We start from the raw sequence: 21,666 nt of genomic DNA, 5'->3' as shown, positions 1-21,666 counted from the left end.
GTCTGTCATATCTGCTGCCAATAACCGCTGAAGGGTGGGCTAGGGATGCCGTGGCTAAAAATATGCAGGCATGCGCTGAAGCTGAGGCATCTCTGGCTCTACCCGGATGGTGAACAGGTGACCTCTTCAATGGCTTGCTCTTTCTCTTCAAGGTCAGCTCTGAGTCTCAAGTAGACCTTGAGGAGAGAGGAAAGCCACTGAAAATGGTTTTGATGAAAGAACTTTGACAAACAAACAACCAACTGATTGTTTAACCAGCACATTAAACGAATGATTGATTACTTTGTCGGTTAGATATTTAACCATCTGACTAATAATAAAGAAGTGAATTGGAACCAGTGCATGTGTTATCATCACTGGCATAAAGACCCTCCCAAGACACAACAAGAGTTAACCAACTGACAAATGAAAAATAAAGAAGTGAAGAACTACAACTTTGTCTGTGTGTGTGTGGAGTTTATTATTGGCATAACAACCCTCCCAAGATACAACAGGTGATAAAAAACAGTTTGTATTTTAGACAGAATTAGATATATCTGAAAGAAAGAGAAAGCTTATTAGGTCAAGCATTTTGTACAAATTTCAAACAGATTGACTTGTCTTTTTTACTAAGGCACAATGCCTAAATAAAACTGCAAACAATGGAATGGTTAAAATATTCTTTTGACTTACCTCCATGTCATGGAAGGATTTAGATCTGATCATCAAACTGCCTAAACTAATGGACTCCTGCAGGTGTACAGGGATTCTCATCTCTTGCAGCTTATCATAAGCATACCGAGCCAGTTTATAGGCCTGGAGTTGGCGACTCTGTTTTGCAAGCACGTACAGTGTATATCTGAGTTCAGAATTAAGGGTACAAATGGTATGGCATTTTATTTTATTTCTTTTATTTTTTTACTTGTTTCAGTCACTGGATTGTGGTCATGCTAGAGCACCTCCTTGAAGGGTTTTAGTTTTACAAGATAACCCCAGTGTCAGGAAGTGAGAAAGTCTTTTACATTTCAAGCCTATATATATATATATATATATACTTTGATACTTTGATACTTTGATAGGTTTCGGCCATTATTGGCCCAGGCCATGTCTAACTTAATAGCACCACCTGGTAACAGGCTTCTTTCAGTTTCTGTCTACCAAATCCACTGACAAGGCTTTGGTCGGCTCGAGGTTATAGTATAAGATACTTGCCCAAGGTATCATGCAGTGAGCTGAACCCGGAACCATGCATAATTTTTTTTTTTTTTAATTTAATATACCCCAATATATAGTCCTTATTTTTGCATCCCTGTATGTGAATACATCCCAAATGTCTTTGTGACTCTGCTTTGTAACATTATTAATATCAAATATTTCAAAATTCCAATTGGAAAGGAAAGTGAAAGTGGAGAAGTAAGAGCTGCCTCCAACTGAATTTGTCAAAAGATGAGGGACTGTGGCAAAAATGGTTAAAGTGAATGGCCCTATTCTATGGACTGAAGAACAACTTTTGGGTGAGGTTTTGTGCCTTTGGCAGTCAGGGTAATCCTGGATCTGTGAGGCTTCTTAGTTGGCCCTAGATGGAGCTTCTCCTGTATCAGGACTGCATCATTCATACCATCACATACTTTGTATAATGTTATATTACACTGTCTGTTCCATTTCTGTTTTCCCATCTTTTATGTAAGACCCCACACAAATAGTTGTCTGTACTTGCAAGGTCCCCCTCATCTATGCTCCTGTGGCTAATAACAGAAATTATCATTGTTGTTGTTATTATTATTATTATTATTATCATTGAGTGAGAGAGCAGTGCATGCCATCAAAATGACACTGGGGTAAAATATATGAAGCCCAGTATACCTATCATGACTACCCGTCTGATAAGGGTACACCAGGCACATGCATCACAACCATATGTGCACGACATGATCTCATATCAAGATAAAGATGACCTTGCTGGTGGGGCCCAATTAGAATTTTCTTCAGGTCGAGTGACCCATCCTGCTCAAAAGGTCCTTGAATAAGAGTTGCTTAAGGATGTTGAATGAAACACCCAAGTTTCCAGAGGTGAATTATCCAAACTTCAAAGAATCCCACTCAATACATGGTTATGATGCTCCCCCACTACTTCTGCTCATGATCAGAGATGCACATATCGTCAGCCACTAAGGGACATGCTCAACTGGTCAAGGTCAAACAACTGACAAGCAAATCTGTGATATTGAGCAGAATATTTGCTGTAGACCATCTTCTATACCAAAACTAAACAATGTACATGATAACACTTCCAATCAGTTAAGATCAGAAGCCACGAGAGCCACTGCCTGGTACTGCATCAGGGCATTTATCATTATTATTATTATTATTATTATTATTATTATTATTATTATTATTATTATTATTATTCAAATCAAACCAAATCAAAATAGATGAACATCAATGGAATTTGTATCCTTGTGGTACCAGTGCCGGTGGCACATAAGAAAACCATCCGAACGTGACCGTAGCCAGTACCGCATCGACTGGCCTCCGTGCTGAGGGCACGTAACAAACACCATCCGAGCGTGGCCGTTCGCCAGCCTCGTCTGGCACCTGTGTCGGTGACACATAAGAAAACACCATCCGAGCATGGCCGTCTGCCAGCCTCGTCTGGCACCTGTGTCGGTGGCACATAAAAAACACCATCCGAGCATGGCCATCTGCCAGCCTCGTCTGGCACCTGTGTCGGTGGCACATAAAATCACCCACTACACTCTCGGAGTGGTTGGCGTTAGGAAGGGCATCCAGCTGTAAAAACACTGCCAGATCTGACTGGCCTGGTGCAGCCTTCAGGCTTGCCAGACCCCAGTTGAACCGTCCAACCCATGCTAGCATGGAAAGCGGATGTTAAACGATGATGATGATGATGATTATTATTATTATTATTATCATTATTATTATTATTATTATTATTATTATTATTATTATTATTCTTATTCTTATTATTATTATACAGGTATTATACAGACGTTAGGAAGGGCATCCAGCTGTAGAAACATTGCCAAATTAGACTGGAGCCTGGTGCAGCCTTCTGGCTTCCCAGAACCCCGGTCGAACCGTCCAACCCATGCTAGCATGGAGAACGGACGTTAAACGACGATGATGATGATGATGAGGTAGATGGATGAATAGACAGATAGACATACGGACTGACACCTAAACAGAGAGATAGACAGATATTCAGAAGATAATAAAATAGAAAAAAAAACAGACAATTACAAAGACAAATAGTTAGAAAGGCAGACTGACAGACAGACAGAAAGCTAGCTAAAGAGACAGGGACACAGATTGGAAAAGACAACTTAAAAAAACTCATTAAAATGAAACTTCAAGTGAGGTGGAGTAGAGAGTGGGATGGGGGGGGTGGACTGTTTGGTAGTGGTGGTCTTTCTGAGAATGGTAAGAATGAATATTTGAAGCATCAAGAATCTGATAAGTATAAAAAGTAAAAGTGACATCTTTTTCTGGGAAGAAAAATGAAAAAAAAAAAATGGAAGAAAGAAGAAAGAAACGAGCAGGCGCCAAAAGAAAAAATGGTTTGACAGTGAATAATACAGGAAAGATGAACATTAAAATCTGGTGAAGTGACAATCTTATTGAATATTTTTAGCAAATTCAAGCTCATATAAAACCTAAAGATGTATGTATGTCTGTATAATGTGTATATATTGCGCATGAGCACTAACAGACACACACACACACACATATATATATATATATACAGAGAGAGCAAGAGAGAGAGAGAGATTGAAAAAAATATACACACGTGTGTATATATATATATATATATATATATATGTATATATATATATATATTTATAACATCATCCTCATGTATATGCGTGAATGTATGTATATATATATATATATATATATATATATGTGTGTGTGAGCTTATATGTATGAATATATATGTATATATATGTATATATGTATATATATATATCATCATTGTTATATACATATGTATATATATATGTATATATATACACATACACACACACAGACACCCACACATATTTATGTTTATATAGGGTGTGTGAGAGAGAGAATGTGACAAAGAGAAATAGAGAGAGCGGTCTGAGTGGTTCTTTGTGGATGTTATCGATGCGTACACACGCATATGTGATCAAACTATATGAATTATAAATCCAAAAAAAAAAAAACAAAACAAAAGCAGAATATTCCAAGTGACAAACCTTGAACAAATGTTATTTTCGATATTCAGCAACACACACACACACATATACGTGTGTATGAGACACACACACAGCTCGGTGTGCATTTACTGATATGTAACGACATATATGCAACCACAAAAAACAATATACATATATATATATATATATATATATATATACATACACACACACACATATATATATACATATATATATATAGATAGATATATGGTGTGGGGTATATGTATAAATATATGCATGCTCACACAGATATTAATGTATTAGCTAATGTCTTTATACGGCTAGGAATTTGTAGAATATTTTTGTTTTATGTATTGTAATGTGTTTTCCTGTTTGCGTTATTGTTGCACATACATACATATAAATATGTTTATATTACATATATATATATATGTTTATATATGTATTTATATTTCGTATATATATATATATGTGGTGACAAACATGAAAGTCATTGATACATATCTATCTATATTAATGCAAACATGAATAGAAATAAGACCGCATAAATCACACCACATATACACATATGCAGAGTGGGCGTTCTGATGTGCACATCCATATATATAAATGCATATAAAAATATTAATATATATATATATACATAGATACATATATATATACATATATATATGTATATGTATATATATATATATGTATATATATATGTATATATATATATATGTATATGTATATATATGTATATATATATAAATATATATATATATATATATATATATATATATATATACATATATATACATATACATATACATGTATTTATATTCATATATATATATACGTGATTGTATAAACGCACATAGAGATTATCTCTGTCTCCTTCTCCCTCTCTCTCTCTCATGTACATACACATATACGTGCATGTGCTATCATTTCCTTTCTATGGAAATAGATACAAAGGCAGGGGTAGAATACAACCATCGAAGGACAGGACATTCACTAAGAAACAGTAAAATCGAAGATTCAGATGCGAAATACAATAACAAACAAACAAAAAAAAATACCCCCCACCGCCTCCACCAAAAAAATAAATAAATATATAAATAAATAAATAATAGTATGCCCTATCACTGTTACCATCATCACCAGCACCAGAATCTCAGAAAGATAGCAAAGGAGAGGAGGGGGGAAAAAAGGGAGTTACAGAGCTCACTTAAATCATGAACAGAAAACAAAACACTTTGCATATAGCTCACTTGACAGCTCAGCTTGATAGCAGCCAAATAAAAGGATCCTTTTTTGGGGTTTTTTTTTTTTTTTTCCCCACATAATACAAGCAAGCCCTGATCATTTTCTACATTTATAATTTGGTGGTGAAGAGCAGAAGAGTATCTCAGCCAATCCCTTCACAGAAAATCAGAACTTGAAATTCAACCCACACAGAGAAAAGAAGTGAAGTGAGCATGCATTTTATATAAATGTGTTTGTGCTTGTGCATGCGTGTGTGTGTGTGCATGTATATGTATATGTATATATATATATATATATATATTATATATATATATATGAGTAAATATAAACATATATCTATCTCTTTCTCTCTCTCTCAGTATATATAAATATATATATATGTATATGTGTATATATATATATATATTCACACACACACATACATAAGTATATGTGTGTGTGCATATATAATATATACGTGTGTGTGAGTATATATATATATATATATTATAATATATATATATATATAAATATATATATATATACACACACACACACATACACACATACATATAAACGTAGAAATATCAATAAACATAAGTGCATAAATATCTATCTACACATACACACACACATGTATGTATGCTTGTATATACTTACACACACTCTCACTCACTCTCTCTCTCTCTACATATATATATATATATGTATATATATATATATATATATCAAAGAATAACTCCTTGTGACCAAAGCATATTAAATCGAAAAGAAGAGGAAGAAAAGCATTACTACTACCACCACCACAACCATCACCACAACCACCACCACCACCACTACTACAACAGCTACTACTACTACTACAAATGCATTGCAGTTCAAGTCAAGAACATGGAGTTGATTTATTTATTTATTCATTTATTTGTTTAATGCTGCTTCCATTATTTTTGATTTTCGAGCAGAAAGTCCCAGCGCTGGATGTGGTTACTTTTGTTTAACCTCACTCTTAAACATAAGGAAGAGGTGGTGACAAGTTACCAGCATACATTTTTTGTTAAATATCTGTTTCAGAATATCCTTGCCTAAGGGGACACGGGCTGTAATAAGATTTCTTTTGCTTTGCCTTGTTTTCCATCTTCTTTTTTTTAAGTTTTCTCTCCCCATATTTTTTTTTTGCTTGTTTTATTTTAGGGGATTTTTTCTGTTTTTCTTTTCGGTTTTCGTTTTTTTTTTTTTTGTTGCAGGAGATGTGAATGTTGTATGTGAAATGAACCTGCACACCTCCCCTGAGACGCTCACAATGGAACTGTCAGAAAGTATATCAGAACCAAAGCTCTTTTACGCAATATTTTGCACATTAGCTTCTTCGGAAATGTCTCGTTTGACAGAAAGTTAGTCACTTCTATTTACTCAAAAGCTTTTGAGCAACGACAAGTTATTTTAGCTTTGCCATTTTCCTTTTCATTTTATCCTATTATTATTATTATTACTACTATTATTATCATTATTATTATTACTATTATTATTACTATTATTATTATTACTATTATTATTATTATTATTATTATTAGTACATGACATTTGGTGGCAGTGATGTTGTTCTGTTGGTTGGCGACAAGCCTCTTCAAATCTCAACAATCATTCATTAGGACCCTTTCAGGAGATAGGGATTGCACTTTTCTCTTGGGTAGCAGTTTTGGTGTTGTACCAAATGCACCAGTTATTACAAGAATACACAGCTTCTTCATCTTCCTGGCTAGGTTCTGATATTGCTTAGCAGCAGTTCGGCTGTCTTGAGGTTCTGAGTTCAAATTCTACAGAAGTCAACTTTGCCTTTCGTCTTTTGAGGGTCAACGAAATAAGGACCAGTTGTAAAATAGGGACAATGTAATCAACTAGCCCACCTATATATGCTTGTCCTTGTGCCACACATGAGAGCCTCTGTTTCTGTCTTCACATTACTTCTCCACATCCATAACCACTGGCCTTCTCTATCTGTCTCGGAGCTCATATCTCTTGCAAACTGACTGTATGTTCCTTTTTTCTCTTTCCATATCATCTCTTTTTGTGTGTTCTTTTCCTCTTTAAGTTTCTTTCTCAACACAATTATCAATTTTGATGATGCCAGACATCTTCACATGTTTCAACAGAATTTCTTACACACCAATCTAAGCTGTTTTCCTCCACTTCAACACAATCCTGACAATTGATCAAAACACTCTCACCCTTTCTTCTCAACGAGTACAACCTATCGGTGTCACTCTTGGGATGGAATATTACATTGCACTGTCAATAGTTTCTGTGTTTACTTATCCATGTGACCATATGAGTGATATCGTTGCCACCATATGAGTGAGATCGTTGCCAGAGCAACAAGCTGGCCTCGGTATTGATGACAGGTTAAAAACACTATTCGAGCATGATTGTTACCTGCATCGCCTTACTGGCACTTGTGCTGGTGGCACATGAAAAACATTCAAGCGAGGTTGTTGCCAGTGCCGCTGGACTGGATCTTGAGCAAGTGGCACATAAAAAGCACCATTTGAGCGTGGCTGTTGCCAGTACCGCCTGACTGGCCCTCGTGCCGGTGGCACGTAAAAGCACCCACTACACTCTCAGAATGGTTGGCATTAGGAAGGGCATCCAGCTGTAGAAACTCTGCCAGATCAGATTGGAGTCTGGTGCAGCCATCTGGTTCGCCAGACCTCAGTCAAATAGTCCAACCCATGCTAGCATGGAAAACGGACGTTAAACAATGATGATGATGCTCTTCAGTTCTTTCTTTTGGCAGTTTAAGATTTCAGCTTCATACTGAAGTGATACTATCGCCCATGTATTTATTGCTTGGGATTTTATTCTATCCAGTCAATTTTGAGTGCAACACCATTCTTTAGAGCAAAGGTTGTTTGCCAACATAACATGGCAGTCATGGTTTAGGATGAATGTTGCTGTAATTTAGCCCCAGGAGACACCATCTCCAGCTGGCTAAATGACACAATCTGTGTCCTTATATTTTCGAACAAGGGAATCTAGCACCCCCACTCAGCTCAAAACAATATCTGTGTATCGCAATTTCCGGGGTGGAGGTGCTAGACTCCCTTGTTTGAAAATATAAGGACACAGATTGTGTCGTATAACCAGCTGGTGACGATGTCTCCTGGGGCTAAATTACAGCAACATTCGTCCTAAACCAGGACTGCCATGTTATGTTGGCAAACGATCTTTACCACAAAGTACTGTTGCTGAATATCCCTCGATGTGAGATTTAAAAATGGTAATTTTCTAACACCATTCTTAGTCTTCGGAAATATTCTTTCCTCAATTATTCTTTCATTTCCTTCTCCATGATTTCATTGAACTCTACTATGTCAAGGTAATTATAGTCTTAAGGTGGTGAGCTGGCAGAAACATTAGCACGCCGGGCGAAATGCATAGCCGTATTTTGTCTGCTGTTACGTTCTGAGTTCAAATTCCGCCGAGGTTGACTTTGCCTTTCATCCTTTCGGGGTCAATAAATTAAGTACCAGTTACGCACTGGGGTCGATGTAATCGACTTAATCTGTTTGTCTGTCCTTATTTGTCCCCTCTGTATTTAGCCCTTTGTGGGTAATAAAGAAATATATAGTCTTCTGTTTCAAGTTGCTTCATCATTTCTCTATTTGCTAATTCTATCCCTGCCAGAGTCTATTCCTTGCCTCTTCTCAGGATCATCATACCACAATTCTTCAGTCCAAATTCCATCTTAACGTGAACACTGAAACAATGGATCGTGTTCACCAAGGAACTTACCAATGCCTCATCCTTGCCATACAGCTTCAAATCATCCATGAAGAGGAGCTGGTTCATTCTTTGTATTTTTCCCTTTAATCCTTTTGTTACCAACCCGGCTGAAACCGGCTCTGGCACTTTAGTACAAATGTCTGGCTTTCAAAAGTTCTGAATTAAAATTTTCCACCAAACCTTAGTCACAATTTATGTTCCTAGTACTAGTTTAATGATAACTAAGTTATTTTACTAAATTCTTTGATATGTTCAGAATTAATTGAAAGAAACACAAAATAAATACTGTAACAAAAGGGATAAAGTCACTATGATATTTTTAACCCTTTTGATACCAACCCGGCTAAAACCACCGCTGGCTCTGTAGTACAAATGTCTTGTTTTCACAAGTTCTGAATTAAAATCTTCTACTAAACCTCAGTCGCAATTAATGTTCCCAACACTAGCTTAATGATAACTAAGTTATTTTACTAAATTCTTTGTTATATTTAAAATAATTGGAAGAAGCATAGAGCATCTCAACAGAAATACAGTAACAAAAGGGTTAACTGATAACCCAGGTTCGCTTTCCTAAGCACCAAGGTCAGAAGGATCACGCAAAAAGCAATGGACATAAGCTATCTCCTTGGAAAATCTCTCTCCTGATACCCAGAGTAAGCTTGGTTCATATGATGTCAATTCAGTTTTCCAACCCACCATATTTCTCTTCAGAAAACATGTTACGTTCCTTGCAATTTGAAACTACTACTACTATTACTACTATTATTATTATTATTATTATCATTATTATTATTATTATTATTATCATTATCATTATTATTATTATTATCATTATTATTATTATTATTATTATTATTATTGAGTGAGAGAGCAGTACATGCCATCAAAGTGGCACTGGGGTAAAATATACGAAGCCCAGTATACCCATCATGACTACCCGTCTGATAAGGGTACAACAGGCACATGCATCACAACCATATGTGCATGACATGGTGACCTCATATCAAGATAATATTATTATTATTTGTTCCTAATATTAATGTTTGGTAACTCTATTGATACCATTTTCATCTGTGAATGAAGAACACTTTGTGGTCAGATTGGAAGAACTAGAAAAGAGAGACAGAGAGAGAGAGAGACAGACAGACAGACAGACAGACAGACAGAGAGAGGGAGGGAGAAATAGAGAGCAAGTGAGATTGGTTCCGTTACCAATGTAAGTTAATGTTTTATGGGTTGATCAAGGATTTTATACGTTCTTAGAGACTATCCACACTAGTAGAGAGAAAGAAGACATAAAAACACTGGTGGTGGTGGTGGTGGTGTGTGGTGGTGGTGGTGGTGGTGGTGGTGGTGATGGTGGTAGTGATCACACACACATATATATAACATATACATTATATATACAAATACATATATACATACATAAATATATATATATATAATATATATAATACATATATAATATATATATAATATATATAATATATATATATATATATAATATATATATATATATAACATATATATATATATATATATAATATATATATAATATACATATATATAATATGCATAAATATGTACATACATATAGACACATATATGTGTATATAAATGTATTTGCATCTCTATGTTCTTTCTTTCATTTTCTTCCGTTCTTCGTTAGGTGTAATTCTAAGAAACCATACTTCAAAAGACCAATTTCCTCTGAGAATTGGAATTTCCATTTCAGTTTCGGACTTTTTCTTTCATTATATATATTTTTTTATATATATATACATATATATATATATACATACATATTTGCAGATATTTTTTTTATTTACTTTTTAATTAATTCATTTGAAATATATTACTTTAAGGTGGTCATAATTTACTCGCAGACTAAAAGATTTGAATGAAAGTAAGCCAGTGCATGTATAAAAGAGAACATGAAACCAACAGACTTTCATATCATACACAAGATTAACAGAGAAATAATTCCCAGAGCACCACGAAGAAATTGCATTATTTTCTTCATATGAATTTTCTGTTTTGCTTTTACGCTCTTGTACTGTGACTTATTAGTCGGACCAAAACAGAAAATAGCATTGTTCGTTCACTTGAGGATAACAAATTCTAGTATAAAGTATCTTTGCAGTAAACACACTGCAGATAGTTGCATACTGCACAAACGATGAAACTACTGCGATGCGTAAATACCGAGTGTTGTTCTCTGTACTGTGGCACAGGTGTGGCTGCGTGGTAAGAAGCTTGCTTACCAACCACGTGGTTCCCGGTTCAGTCCCATTGCGTGGCGCCTTGGGCAAGTGACTTCTACTACAGCCTCAGGCTGGCCAAAGGCTTGTAAGTGGATTTGGTAGACAAAAACTGAAATCCAAATATATACATATGTATATGTTTGTATGTTTGTGTCTGGTGATCCATCCAGACCATACCTACATGGAAATGGGGGCATTAAATGATTGGCATATTTCGGTCATATTATGTGGAGAAAATCCCTGGAGAAGGACATCATGTTCGGAATGGTCAGTGGCAAGGGAGGAAGAGGCCGACCAAGAACCCGCTGGCTTGACACCATCAAGAGGGATACCGGAATGGACATAGCCAATCTGAACGAAGCGGCCCAGGATAGAACTGACTGGAGGACACTGATCCAACAAGTGACCGAGAGTTGACTTCAACTGAGTGGATAGAGATATATATATATATAGGTGAGAGAATTGGTATGTGAAAGCACATGGTTGGATGTATAAAAGACAAAAAAGAGTTAAAACAGAAGTTAGATAAAATAAGGAAACTCGCCTCATTGAAAAAAATATAAAGCAAAACCTAACCACTTGTAACATTCTCTTCCTTCTAAACCAAATCATGTTAAATTAATAAAACCTAGTCATTCCCAGCATTTTTGATTATCTCCCTTATACTGGAAAAAAATCCTGGATTACCTTCCCCTGCCTGGAACTCCATATTTCACAACATAGCAAAGACAAGACACAATATAAGTAAAGGAATTCGAGAAATTTGAAAAGAAAATAAGAAACTGGTTATTTCTCCCAAAACGATGTTACTATACGCAAAATTTTCTAACAATTTTCTAACGTAATAATTTAAATATATTCTTTAACCTAATAACACAAGTCTTCTGTGGTTTTTGTACTCTTTGTCTTTTATATATATATATATATATATATATATATAAAATATAAGGATATTGATTACAATATCAGTGGCTTAGCAAGCATGAAAGAAAACTATAAAGGTAAATTATTATTAATTAGTAATGAAGGGAACTAGAGATAGCACTAGCATGCTAAAATAGAAGTCAGAAATGACTTAAGACAGCTATTTTAGCATGCTGGTGCTAGCTCTAGTACCCCGCGTTATTAATTTGTATATATATATAGATGCAGGAGTGGCTGTGTGGTAAGTAGCTTGCTTATCAACCACATGGTTCTGGGTTCAGTCCCACTGCTTGGCACCTTGGGCAAGTGTTTTCTACTATAACCTCGGACCAATCAAAGCCTTGTGAGTGGATTTGGTAGACGGAAACTGAAAGAAGCCAATCATCTGTCTGTGTGTATGTGTATGTGTGTGTGTGTCTGTGTTTGTCCCCTGACCTTTGCTTGACAACTGATGCCAGTGTGTTTACATCGCTGTAACTTAGCACTTTGGCAAAAGATACCAATAGAATAAGTGCCAGGCTTGCAAAGAATAAGTCCTGGGGTCGATTTGACTAAAGGCTGTGCTCCAGCCTGGCCACAGCCAAATGACTGAAGCAAGTAAAAGAATAAAAGAACACATACATACATATGACGTGAAGTGTAAGCGATTAAATAAATGGAAATAATTAACATTATGCTCATGTCGTTAATGTAAATGATGCAACTGTAAATAGTATCTTTAAACTCGGTCAATTGTTAACTTAGCAAATATAGTCAGGAGAAGCCCTCACACACAAACACACACACAGATGCAAACACACACACACAGACACAAACACACACACAGACATCTTTAAACTTACAATCATTGCTAACTTTGAAAATCGTCCAACTCTAAATTAACAAGAGGACAACTTTTACTCGTGTTAATAAAGGTAATTATTCACTTCCTCGGGTTCCAGCTCCATCAATATTGAATTAATGCACACTGCTTGCGATAATATCCTTGAGCAAAGGCGACCAGACTCACTGTGTAATTATAATCTCTCGATCATGACAATTAAGAAATCATAGGAAGCAACGGAAAAAGTGGAGACTTTAGCAGTCATCATTAAACAGTCCTCCGTTCTTGCAGGTTTATAACAGGGGAGTGTGCCTGGGCAGTGATTTTTGGAAGGCAGTGGGGGACATTCCAACTGAATCCCTAAAGAAGATGTGCTATTCAAGAAGATGCTGGAAAGTTCCTGGTTTGGGGCAAAAGAAAATATTGGAGGATCAGTTAATTATGATTTTATTCAACATATTCCCCTCTCAGATTCACACACTAATTGCAGGAGTCCTTCAGTTTTTCCAAGGCCTGTGAAAGAAGGGGGTAGATTGGGCCTACAGTCGGGTCTTTTGTGATACCCTTAAAATCAGGAACTTTCAAGCACCCCATCATACTTTGGTCAAATCTGCAACCATACTGCAAACTATGTTCACCATCATTCTAACTAACCAATCTACCACAAGCAAACCCCTACCCAGTGAATTTACCAGTGTAAGAACAAAATTTTCATGTAAGAATTACCACTATGTTTACATTACCCTCACATATGTATCAATCATCTTCGCATCTATCTATATTCTGTCTATATTTGCATTCTGAAGAGATTTACTTAAACCAGTAAATTGAAACGATCATAAATGCTACCCTCATCTCATCTTCTTCCTCCTTTGTTATCTATTTAATTAAAGACATACCAGCGAAAACCACGAGTTTTCCATAGTTATTATATCCATTTTCTTCTCACATATATATATATATATATATATATATACTAAGCAATAAAGGGTTTAGCAACGAATTGCCTTACCACATACCGAATTTAGAAATAGCAGTCAAAGGGTTATAGCTATTTCTTCTACTAAAAAGGGAGATCTCAGTAAAAACAGCAATTGGAAGGCAGACACAAACAGGTATATATATATATACATATATATACATATATATATACATATATATATATATATATATACAATATATACATATATACATATATATATATATAATATATATATATATATAGATATATATATACATATATATATATATATATATATATATATATATATGTATATATATATATATATATATATGTATATATATATATATATATATATAACCTTCGAAATGCGGAGTAGACGAAACAGGGACAACTGGAGAAGGGGAATATTCTTTGTGTTGTATGTCTTGTACTCTGTTTTTTCATTGTTTGAAAAATAGTACGTTTCCATGTTTTTGTTTTTATGTTTTCGTTTCTCATTGTGTTCAACGTTTTTCTGATGTCCTGTACACATATATGCATGTATATATACATACAGATGTAGGTATGTACATATATGTATACATATATGCATATATTTATATATTATTTATATACACTGCCAGATCAGACTGGGCCTGATGCAGCCTTCTGGCTTCACAGACCCCAGTTGAACCGTCCAACCCATGCTAGCATGGAAAGCGGATGCTAAATGATGATGATGATGATGATATATATAATATATATATATATATATATAATGGGTTTCTTTCATTTTCCGTCTAACACATCCATTCACAAGGCTTTGGTTAGTTCAAGATTATAGCAAAAGGCACTTGACCAAGCTGTCACACAAAGGACCATAACCTGGAACCATGTGTCTGGTAAAGAAACTTCTTACCACACAGCCACACCTACACCTATATATATATATAATATATATATATATATATATATATATATATATATGCACTCACACACACACACACACACAAAGAGATCCACTGGTAAAAACAACAGAGGCAGATGAAGTAAAAAAATTTAAATATCATCAAATGTGCAAATTACAAGCCAGGTAAATACAATAAAATAAAAACAAAATGAAGTGATCAACAACAAAACGCAAATAAAAGGATACACTTTTGATATTCCCAATGGTGATTCCTTCTGGAGGAGATGCCATAAATAACAAGCCATATTAAACATAGTCAGTGGCATATGAGAGGTAAATGGTTCTTCCTGGAAAAGAGAGAAAAAAACAAGAGATATTATTCTTGCACAAAGAAAAAAAAGAAAAAGAAAAAATGGAACAAAAAAGAAATAATTGAAAGAAATGTGAATTTATTTATTTATTATATTTTAGGAGCTTGCTTCCTGACCACATGGTTCCGGGTTCAGTCCCACTGTGTGGCACCTTGGGCAAGTGTCTTGATTAGGCCAATCAAAGCCTTGTGAGTGGATTTGGTAGACAGAAACTGAAAGAAGCCTGTTCTGTATATATATATTTATATATAAGTGTGTGTGTTTATGTATATAAATATGTCATGCCCCAGCATGGCCGTGGCCTTCGGGCTAAAACATTTTAAAGGATTTAAGGATTTACATATATGTTTGTACTACAGAGCCAGAGGTGGTTTCATCCGGGTTGGTATCGAAAGGGTTAAGTAAGGAAAGGACACAATAGGCAGTGTATTCCTGATACCTTTAAATAGATGAAAGGATCATGGCTGGACTGGCTTTGATAGCTTGATCAGTCAGGGCTGAGGTGGGGGCTAATCAACAACAACAACAACAAGAGAGAATTTTTATTTCTGAAGGAAACCATAAATATTTAGGGAATGGATATCGGTTACTAAAAGGTTTTAATAGCACTGTAAAAGAAAATCAATTGTGTTCAAGCAGAAACTAAAACCAAAGCACAGACATAATTTCCTGGTCAGTATCGCCTACATCTTTCACAATTCAGCCTGCCCATCAGCACAATTAAGAATTGATGAGCTTCCCACATCATCAAAGTTCAAGTGTCAGCCATGCTTAGCAGTACTTACAGCTCTAATCTGATAATAGCTGGCATTTATTATCTCTGTCAGCAACACCATTTAGGATAGTTTCCAATAATTTCAGGATCAGAGTGACTGAGTTATTAAAGTGAAAAATCTCTTAACCTGGCTATTGGAAGCTATGATATTGATATATCGCTAATGCTCTCATCTTTAACTATTTAACATTCATATTATTTGGCTGTTAGATATGTCGTGATATTCAAATAACAATGATAAAATGTTGAAACGAAAAGAAAACAATAATGTGACAGCCTCTGTTATTCGGTGGAATTTTTTTTATTGCTTCCAAAGCCAGTTATGGTCAGTTTAACCCGTTCCTTACCATATTTTTGTACTCTTTACTCTTTTACTCTTTTACTTGCTTCAGTCATGTGACTTTGGCCGTGCTGGAGTACTGCCTTTAGTCGAGCAAATCGATCCCAGGACTTATTCTTTGTAAGCCTAGTACTTATTTTATCGGTCTCTTTTGCCGAACCACTAAGTTACGGGGATGTAAACATACCAGCATTGGTTGTCAAGTGATGTTAGGGGGACAAACACAGACACACAAACACACACACACACATATATATATATATATATATATATATATATGTGATAGGCTTCTTTCAGTTTCTGTCTACCAAATCCACTCACAAGGCTTTGGTCGGCCCGAGGCTATAGTAGAAGACACTTGCCTAAGGTGACACGCAGTGGGACTGAACCCGGAACCATGTGGTTCATAAGCAAGCCCCTTACCACACAGCCACAAGTAGTTTTGTCATCATTAAGCTTGGTGTTTGAAACACAAATTGACATGAAATTTTATAAACAGCAGCTCACAAGACAGGACATCTATGTAAGAAACAAATAATTATATTTTTTAATTAAATACTCAGTTGTTGATGTTGTTGTTGTTGTTACTGTTGTTGTTGTTTAGCCAGGGATAAGCTTAGACTGATCAGAACTATAACCAAAAGGGATCATAATTTTTCTATTATTTTTTAACCCCAACTCATCCTTCCACTTCTTTTTTAAGAGAGCAAGATGTGGTTTGAGGGTGATTTGACAGCTACTTCTAGCACAACGAACAATCAGGTAGATAAGATCTTACCTTAACACAGTCATCACGTAAAATTTTTAAAACGACAGTATTATTAGTGCAAACATTAATTTATTTCGAGTAACTGAACTAGAATGACTACCAATTAGCAACTAAAAGTGATAATTAAAAAATCTAAATGATGATTTAATATGTGTTTTTTTTTTAAATGCTCAAATGAGAAAATTAATTAGCAAAACTAAGTTCATCTTTCTTGAAGAAATTTTAGTTAAATGAATCAACCCCGGTACTAATTTTCTTTTTATAAGCATGGCACTTATTCTATTAGTTCTTTTGCCGAACCACTAAGTCACAGGGATGTAAACACACCAACCCTGGTTGTGAAGTAGTAGCGGGGGACAAACACAGACACATATGTACAGGTATGTATACAACGGGTTTCTACCCAAATTCACTCGCAAGGCTTTGGTCAGCCTGAGGCGACAGTAGAAGACAAGACACTTGCCCAAGGTGTCACACAGTGGGACTGAACCCAGGACCATGTGGTTGGGAAGTAAACATCTTACCGCACAGGCACACCTGCACCTCATTAAAATCATTTTAACATCTGCCACTCTATACTTACACAGCTGAAATGAGAGTACAATGAGGTAGACATTTTCTATAGCCTAGTATCATTCCTGATGCGAACCCCTACTAGTTTTCAAGCGACGTAATAGTCTCCCAGACTATTGAAGAACTAACAGCCCAGACATGTTTTTGTGGGGAACTGGAAAAGGGCAATGCTGTTTAAGGAGGTTTTTGTTTACATAGATTGCACAACATGGTTGGAAGACTGGATGTCCTTTCATGGTGGACTACAATCCAATGACACCAGCAGGAGGCCACTGTTAAACCAAACCAGCATACATAAGAGAAACAAACAACCATACAGATGGACGGATCAATCAATGGATAAATTGGGGAATATGATGGGCTTCTACAACGTCCATCAAACAAATCCACTCAGAAGGCTTTGGTCAGCCTGGAGCCTTAATAGAAGACACAAGTGTAAGGTGCTATGCAGTGGGACTGAACTTGAAGCCACATGGTTGGGAAGCAAATTACGATGGATAACTTGCTTGACTCATTAGAGATGGTAACGACTGTTTTCTGTGGGTTCTTAGAAATCATGAAGAATTCTATTCCCAGAAAAATCCCAAAGTGATATTTCTGACACACAAGAAATTCAGTAATGCTTAACTTCTGCATTATTTTCCTTTGAAACGGTAAGTATTTTTAACATCACATTCACATCAGAGATCCACTGCAATTATTGTAGAGAAGTTCCACAAATGCAGGACTTACTTTATAACATTTGTAGGAATTACTTTATAACATTCTAGAAACTATATTAAATTAACTTGAGTCTCTCGCTATCAGATCAAAGATAACACCAGGCAAAGAAAAATTTCAGAAACTTGCCACATATTCATGTATGTTGTGGTATATGTAATACATTTCAGCTTTTCTTTGGTAGTCGTGAAACTTGTTCAGCATTTCTCTTTGTTTTTCAGGATGATCTGCAGAAAAATAAATAAATGAATGAATTAATTAATTAATAATGACAAGAGCACTCAAAGAGTGTAAACCTCTATCAAGGCAACACCAACATCCTTTCAGTGATTAGCTGGAGAGGATTTTTAAAATGAGAGTATCTGAAATAAACTCGACTGTTCTCACAAACGAGAATACTAAAAATGAATCCGGCTGCTCTCAAAAATTAAGTAAAAAAAAAGCAGAAAAATAATCCAGAATCACTGTCTGGTACCAGATCAATTCCAAAATCTAATTGGCTCATGCCAGTCATGAGACCAAACATCCCTGGAAGTTTCATTTGAATCCACCCAGCAGTTCATAGGATATCTTGTCCACGGACAAGAATTGTGACTTCCCTAGCCAGGATGTGAGTTCATAGTTACAATTCCAAACATCCAAATGCACGAAGGTGAGTCAAAAAGTAATGCTATTTTGTTTAGGACAGGTATAATTACCAACACAGGAACATGTATCAGACATCAAAATGAAGCTGGTCCTCTGTGGATCACATCCCTACTTCTCAGCATGGTCACTATTTCTCTTAATAGCAATGTTCCACCTTCGAATGAGAGCATGTATCCCTGCCCCGTAAAATTCTATTGACTGTTCTTTGAGCCACGTCTTAACTACCTCTACACTCACCAGATTTAGCACCTTCAGGCTATCATATATATATATACGAGTGTGAGTCAAAATGTAATGCCATTTTGTTTAGGACAGGTATAATTACCAACACAGGAACATGTATCATACATCAAAATGAAGCTGGTCCCCTGTGGATCACATCCCTACTTCTCAACATAGTCACATTATTCCAGTGATGAGGAAGTGAAAACTGTAGCGAAGAAGTGGCTCAAAGAACAGTCAACAGAATTTTACAGGGCAGGAATACATGCTCTAGTTTGAAGGTGGAACATTGCCATTGAGAGAAATGCTGACTATGTTGAGAAGTATGGATGTGATCCACAGACGGCCAGCTTCATTTTGATGTATGATACATGTTCCTGTGTTGATAATTATACCTGTCCTAAACAAAATGGCATTACTTTTTGACTCACCCTCGTACATTTGGATGTTTGGAATTGTAACTATGAACTCACATCCTGGTTAGGGAAGTCACAATTCAAAAGTGTTATGTGTGTGTGTGTGTGTGTGTGTGTGTGTACTTATGTGTGTGTATCTTTGTGTCTGTGTTTGTCCCCACCATCATTGTTTGATAACCGATGTTGGTACGTTTACGTCCCTGTAACTTAGCGGTTTGTCAAAAGAGACCAATACAATAAGTACAAGGCTTACAAACAAATAAATCCCAGGGTCGATTTCTTCGACTATAAGGCAGTGCTCCAGCATGGCCACAGTCAAATGATTGAAACAAGTAAAAAAAAACATAAAGTACATAAATATTTTTAAATATTTTAAACCATTTCCTTTTTCTTTTATCAGGTCACTTGCTATGCAAGTATATCTCCAAAATTTTTTACCATTATTTTTCGTAAATATTTCAATCGTTTCTTAGAAGCGAGAAGAATAAACAGAAAATAAATAAACGATTTTGCAATTGGAGTCCCTCCCAGATTCCAGTTACAGAACCATCAAATGGAAACGCAACATTATTATTATTGAATTGGTCGATCAAAACAAGAAGAAGAAGTTGAATGCAAGCAACACTGCTTCAGATTATAAACTTTGGGTCAGTAGACCAGTTGTCTCTTTGGAAAAAATCGGCAACAGCACAGTTCCATTTAATCTGTGTTGTAGTAGTTGTAATAGTAGTAGTAGTAGCAATGATGATGATGGCGATGATGATGACGATGATGATGATGAAAGACAAAAAACGAGAGATCTAAAACAGACATTGAAGAAAACAGTTCATTTAAAAGTAAAGATCAAAGATTCCAAATAAACGTTTGGTATTTTAAATGCATTCCAGATATTTTATTTTTGTTCTGTTTTTGTTTTTGTTTTTTTTTTTTTTATAATTTTTCTTTTTCAACATGACATGAAAATATACCAAAAAAAGATGAAAATAAATAAATAAATAACTAAATAAATACATGAATCATAAAACACATTTCTTCAGTATGTAACATTTTAGTATGAGGAAGACGTATACACCAAGACGATCATCGTCATCATCATCATAATTGTCATCACGATCGTCACAATCCTCACCACCATCACTATCATCGTTGCTGGCACCAGCGGCATTATACCCATTTAAAAACAGTTCCTCATGCTACTTTCGCAGTCTGAGATAGCAAACAGATAGCAAACAAAACTTCACAAAGTGCGTGTAGTGAAATGTTTTATGAGTCGGTTTATGGAGCGGAGTACAAGAAAAGCGTGGAATTAACGGCAGCGATCTGAAGAGATCATGGAATCGGTAACGATATGTGTGCTTCGACATGGTTTAATATGTGCATGTGTACATGTGCAATCTGAGAATGTGTGTGTGTATGTGTGTGTATTTGTATATGTGTGGGTGTGTTATTGTGTGTGTGTGTGTGTATTTGTATGCGTGTGTGTGTGTGAAAGTGTGTGTGTATTTGTATGTGTTTGTGTGACAGTGTATGTGCATATGTATGCATGTGTGTGACAGCGTGTGTGTATTTGTATGCGTGTGTGTGTGTGAATGTGTGTGTATATTTGTATGCATGTGTGTGTCAGTGTGTGTGTGTGTGTGCGTGACTGTGTATTTGTATGTGTGTGTGTGATAGTGTATGTATATTTGTATGCATGTGTGTGATTGTGTGGATTTGTATGCATGTGTGTGACAGTGTGTGTGTATTTGTATGCATGTGTGACAGTGTGTGTGTG

The 21,666-nt window shown here is 35.7% G+C and overlaps 1 protein-coding gene across 1 annotated transcript in view; it reads right to left on the bottom strand.

Annotated features, from left to right (window-relative positions):
• Nucleotides 1–672: 672 nt before the first annotated feature.
• The window catches only part of LOC115231173 (intraflagellar transport protein 122 homolog), a gene marked incomplete at its 3' end in the record, with an annotated part of 216,417 nt that continues 195,423 nt past the window's right edge, over nt 673–21,666 (bottom strand). Inside the window, exons 21-23 of the mRNA XM_029801251.2 lie at nt 18,736–18,833; nt 15,305–15,405; nt 673–838 (exon numbers count right to left, since the gene is read on the bottom strand). Of these exons, the coding sequence (XP_029657111.1) occupies nt 673–838; nt 15,305–15,405; nt 18,736–18,833 (365 nt within the window). The remainder of the gene's footprint in view (nt 839–15,304; nt 15,406–18,735; nt 18,834–21,666) is intronic.

This window comes from Octopus sinensis, unplaced genomic scaffold (genome assembly GCF_006345805.1).
Source record: "Octopus sinensis unplaced genomic scaffold, ASM634580v1 Contig17682_ERROPOS258513, whole genome shotgun sequence".
Classification (NCBI taxonomy): Eukaryota; Metazoa; Mollusca; class Cephalopoda; order Octopoda; family Octopodidae; genus Octopus; species Octopus sinensis.
Note: the sequence above shows the minus strand (reverse complement) of the source record. Positions and strands in the feature narration are given on the sequence as shown.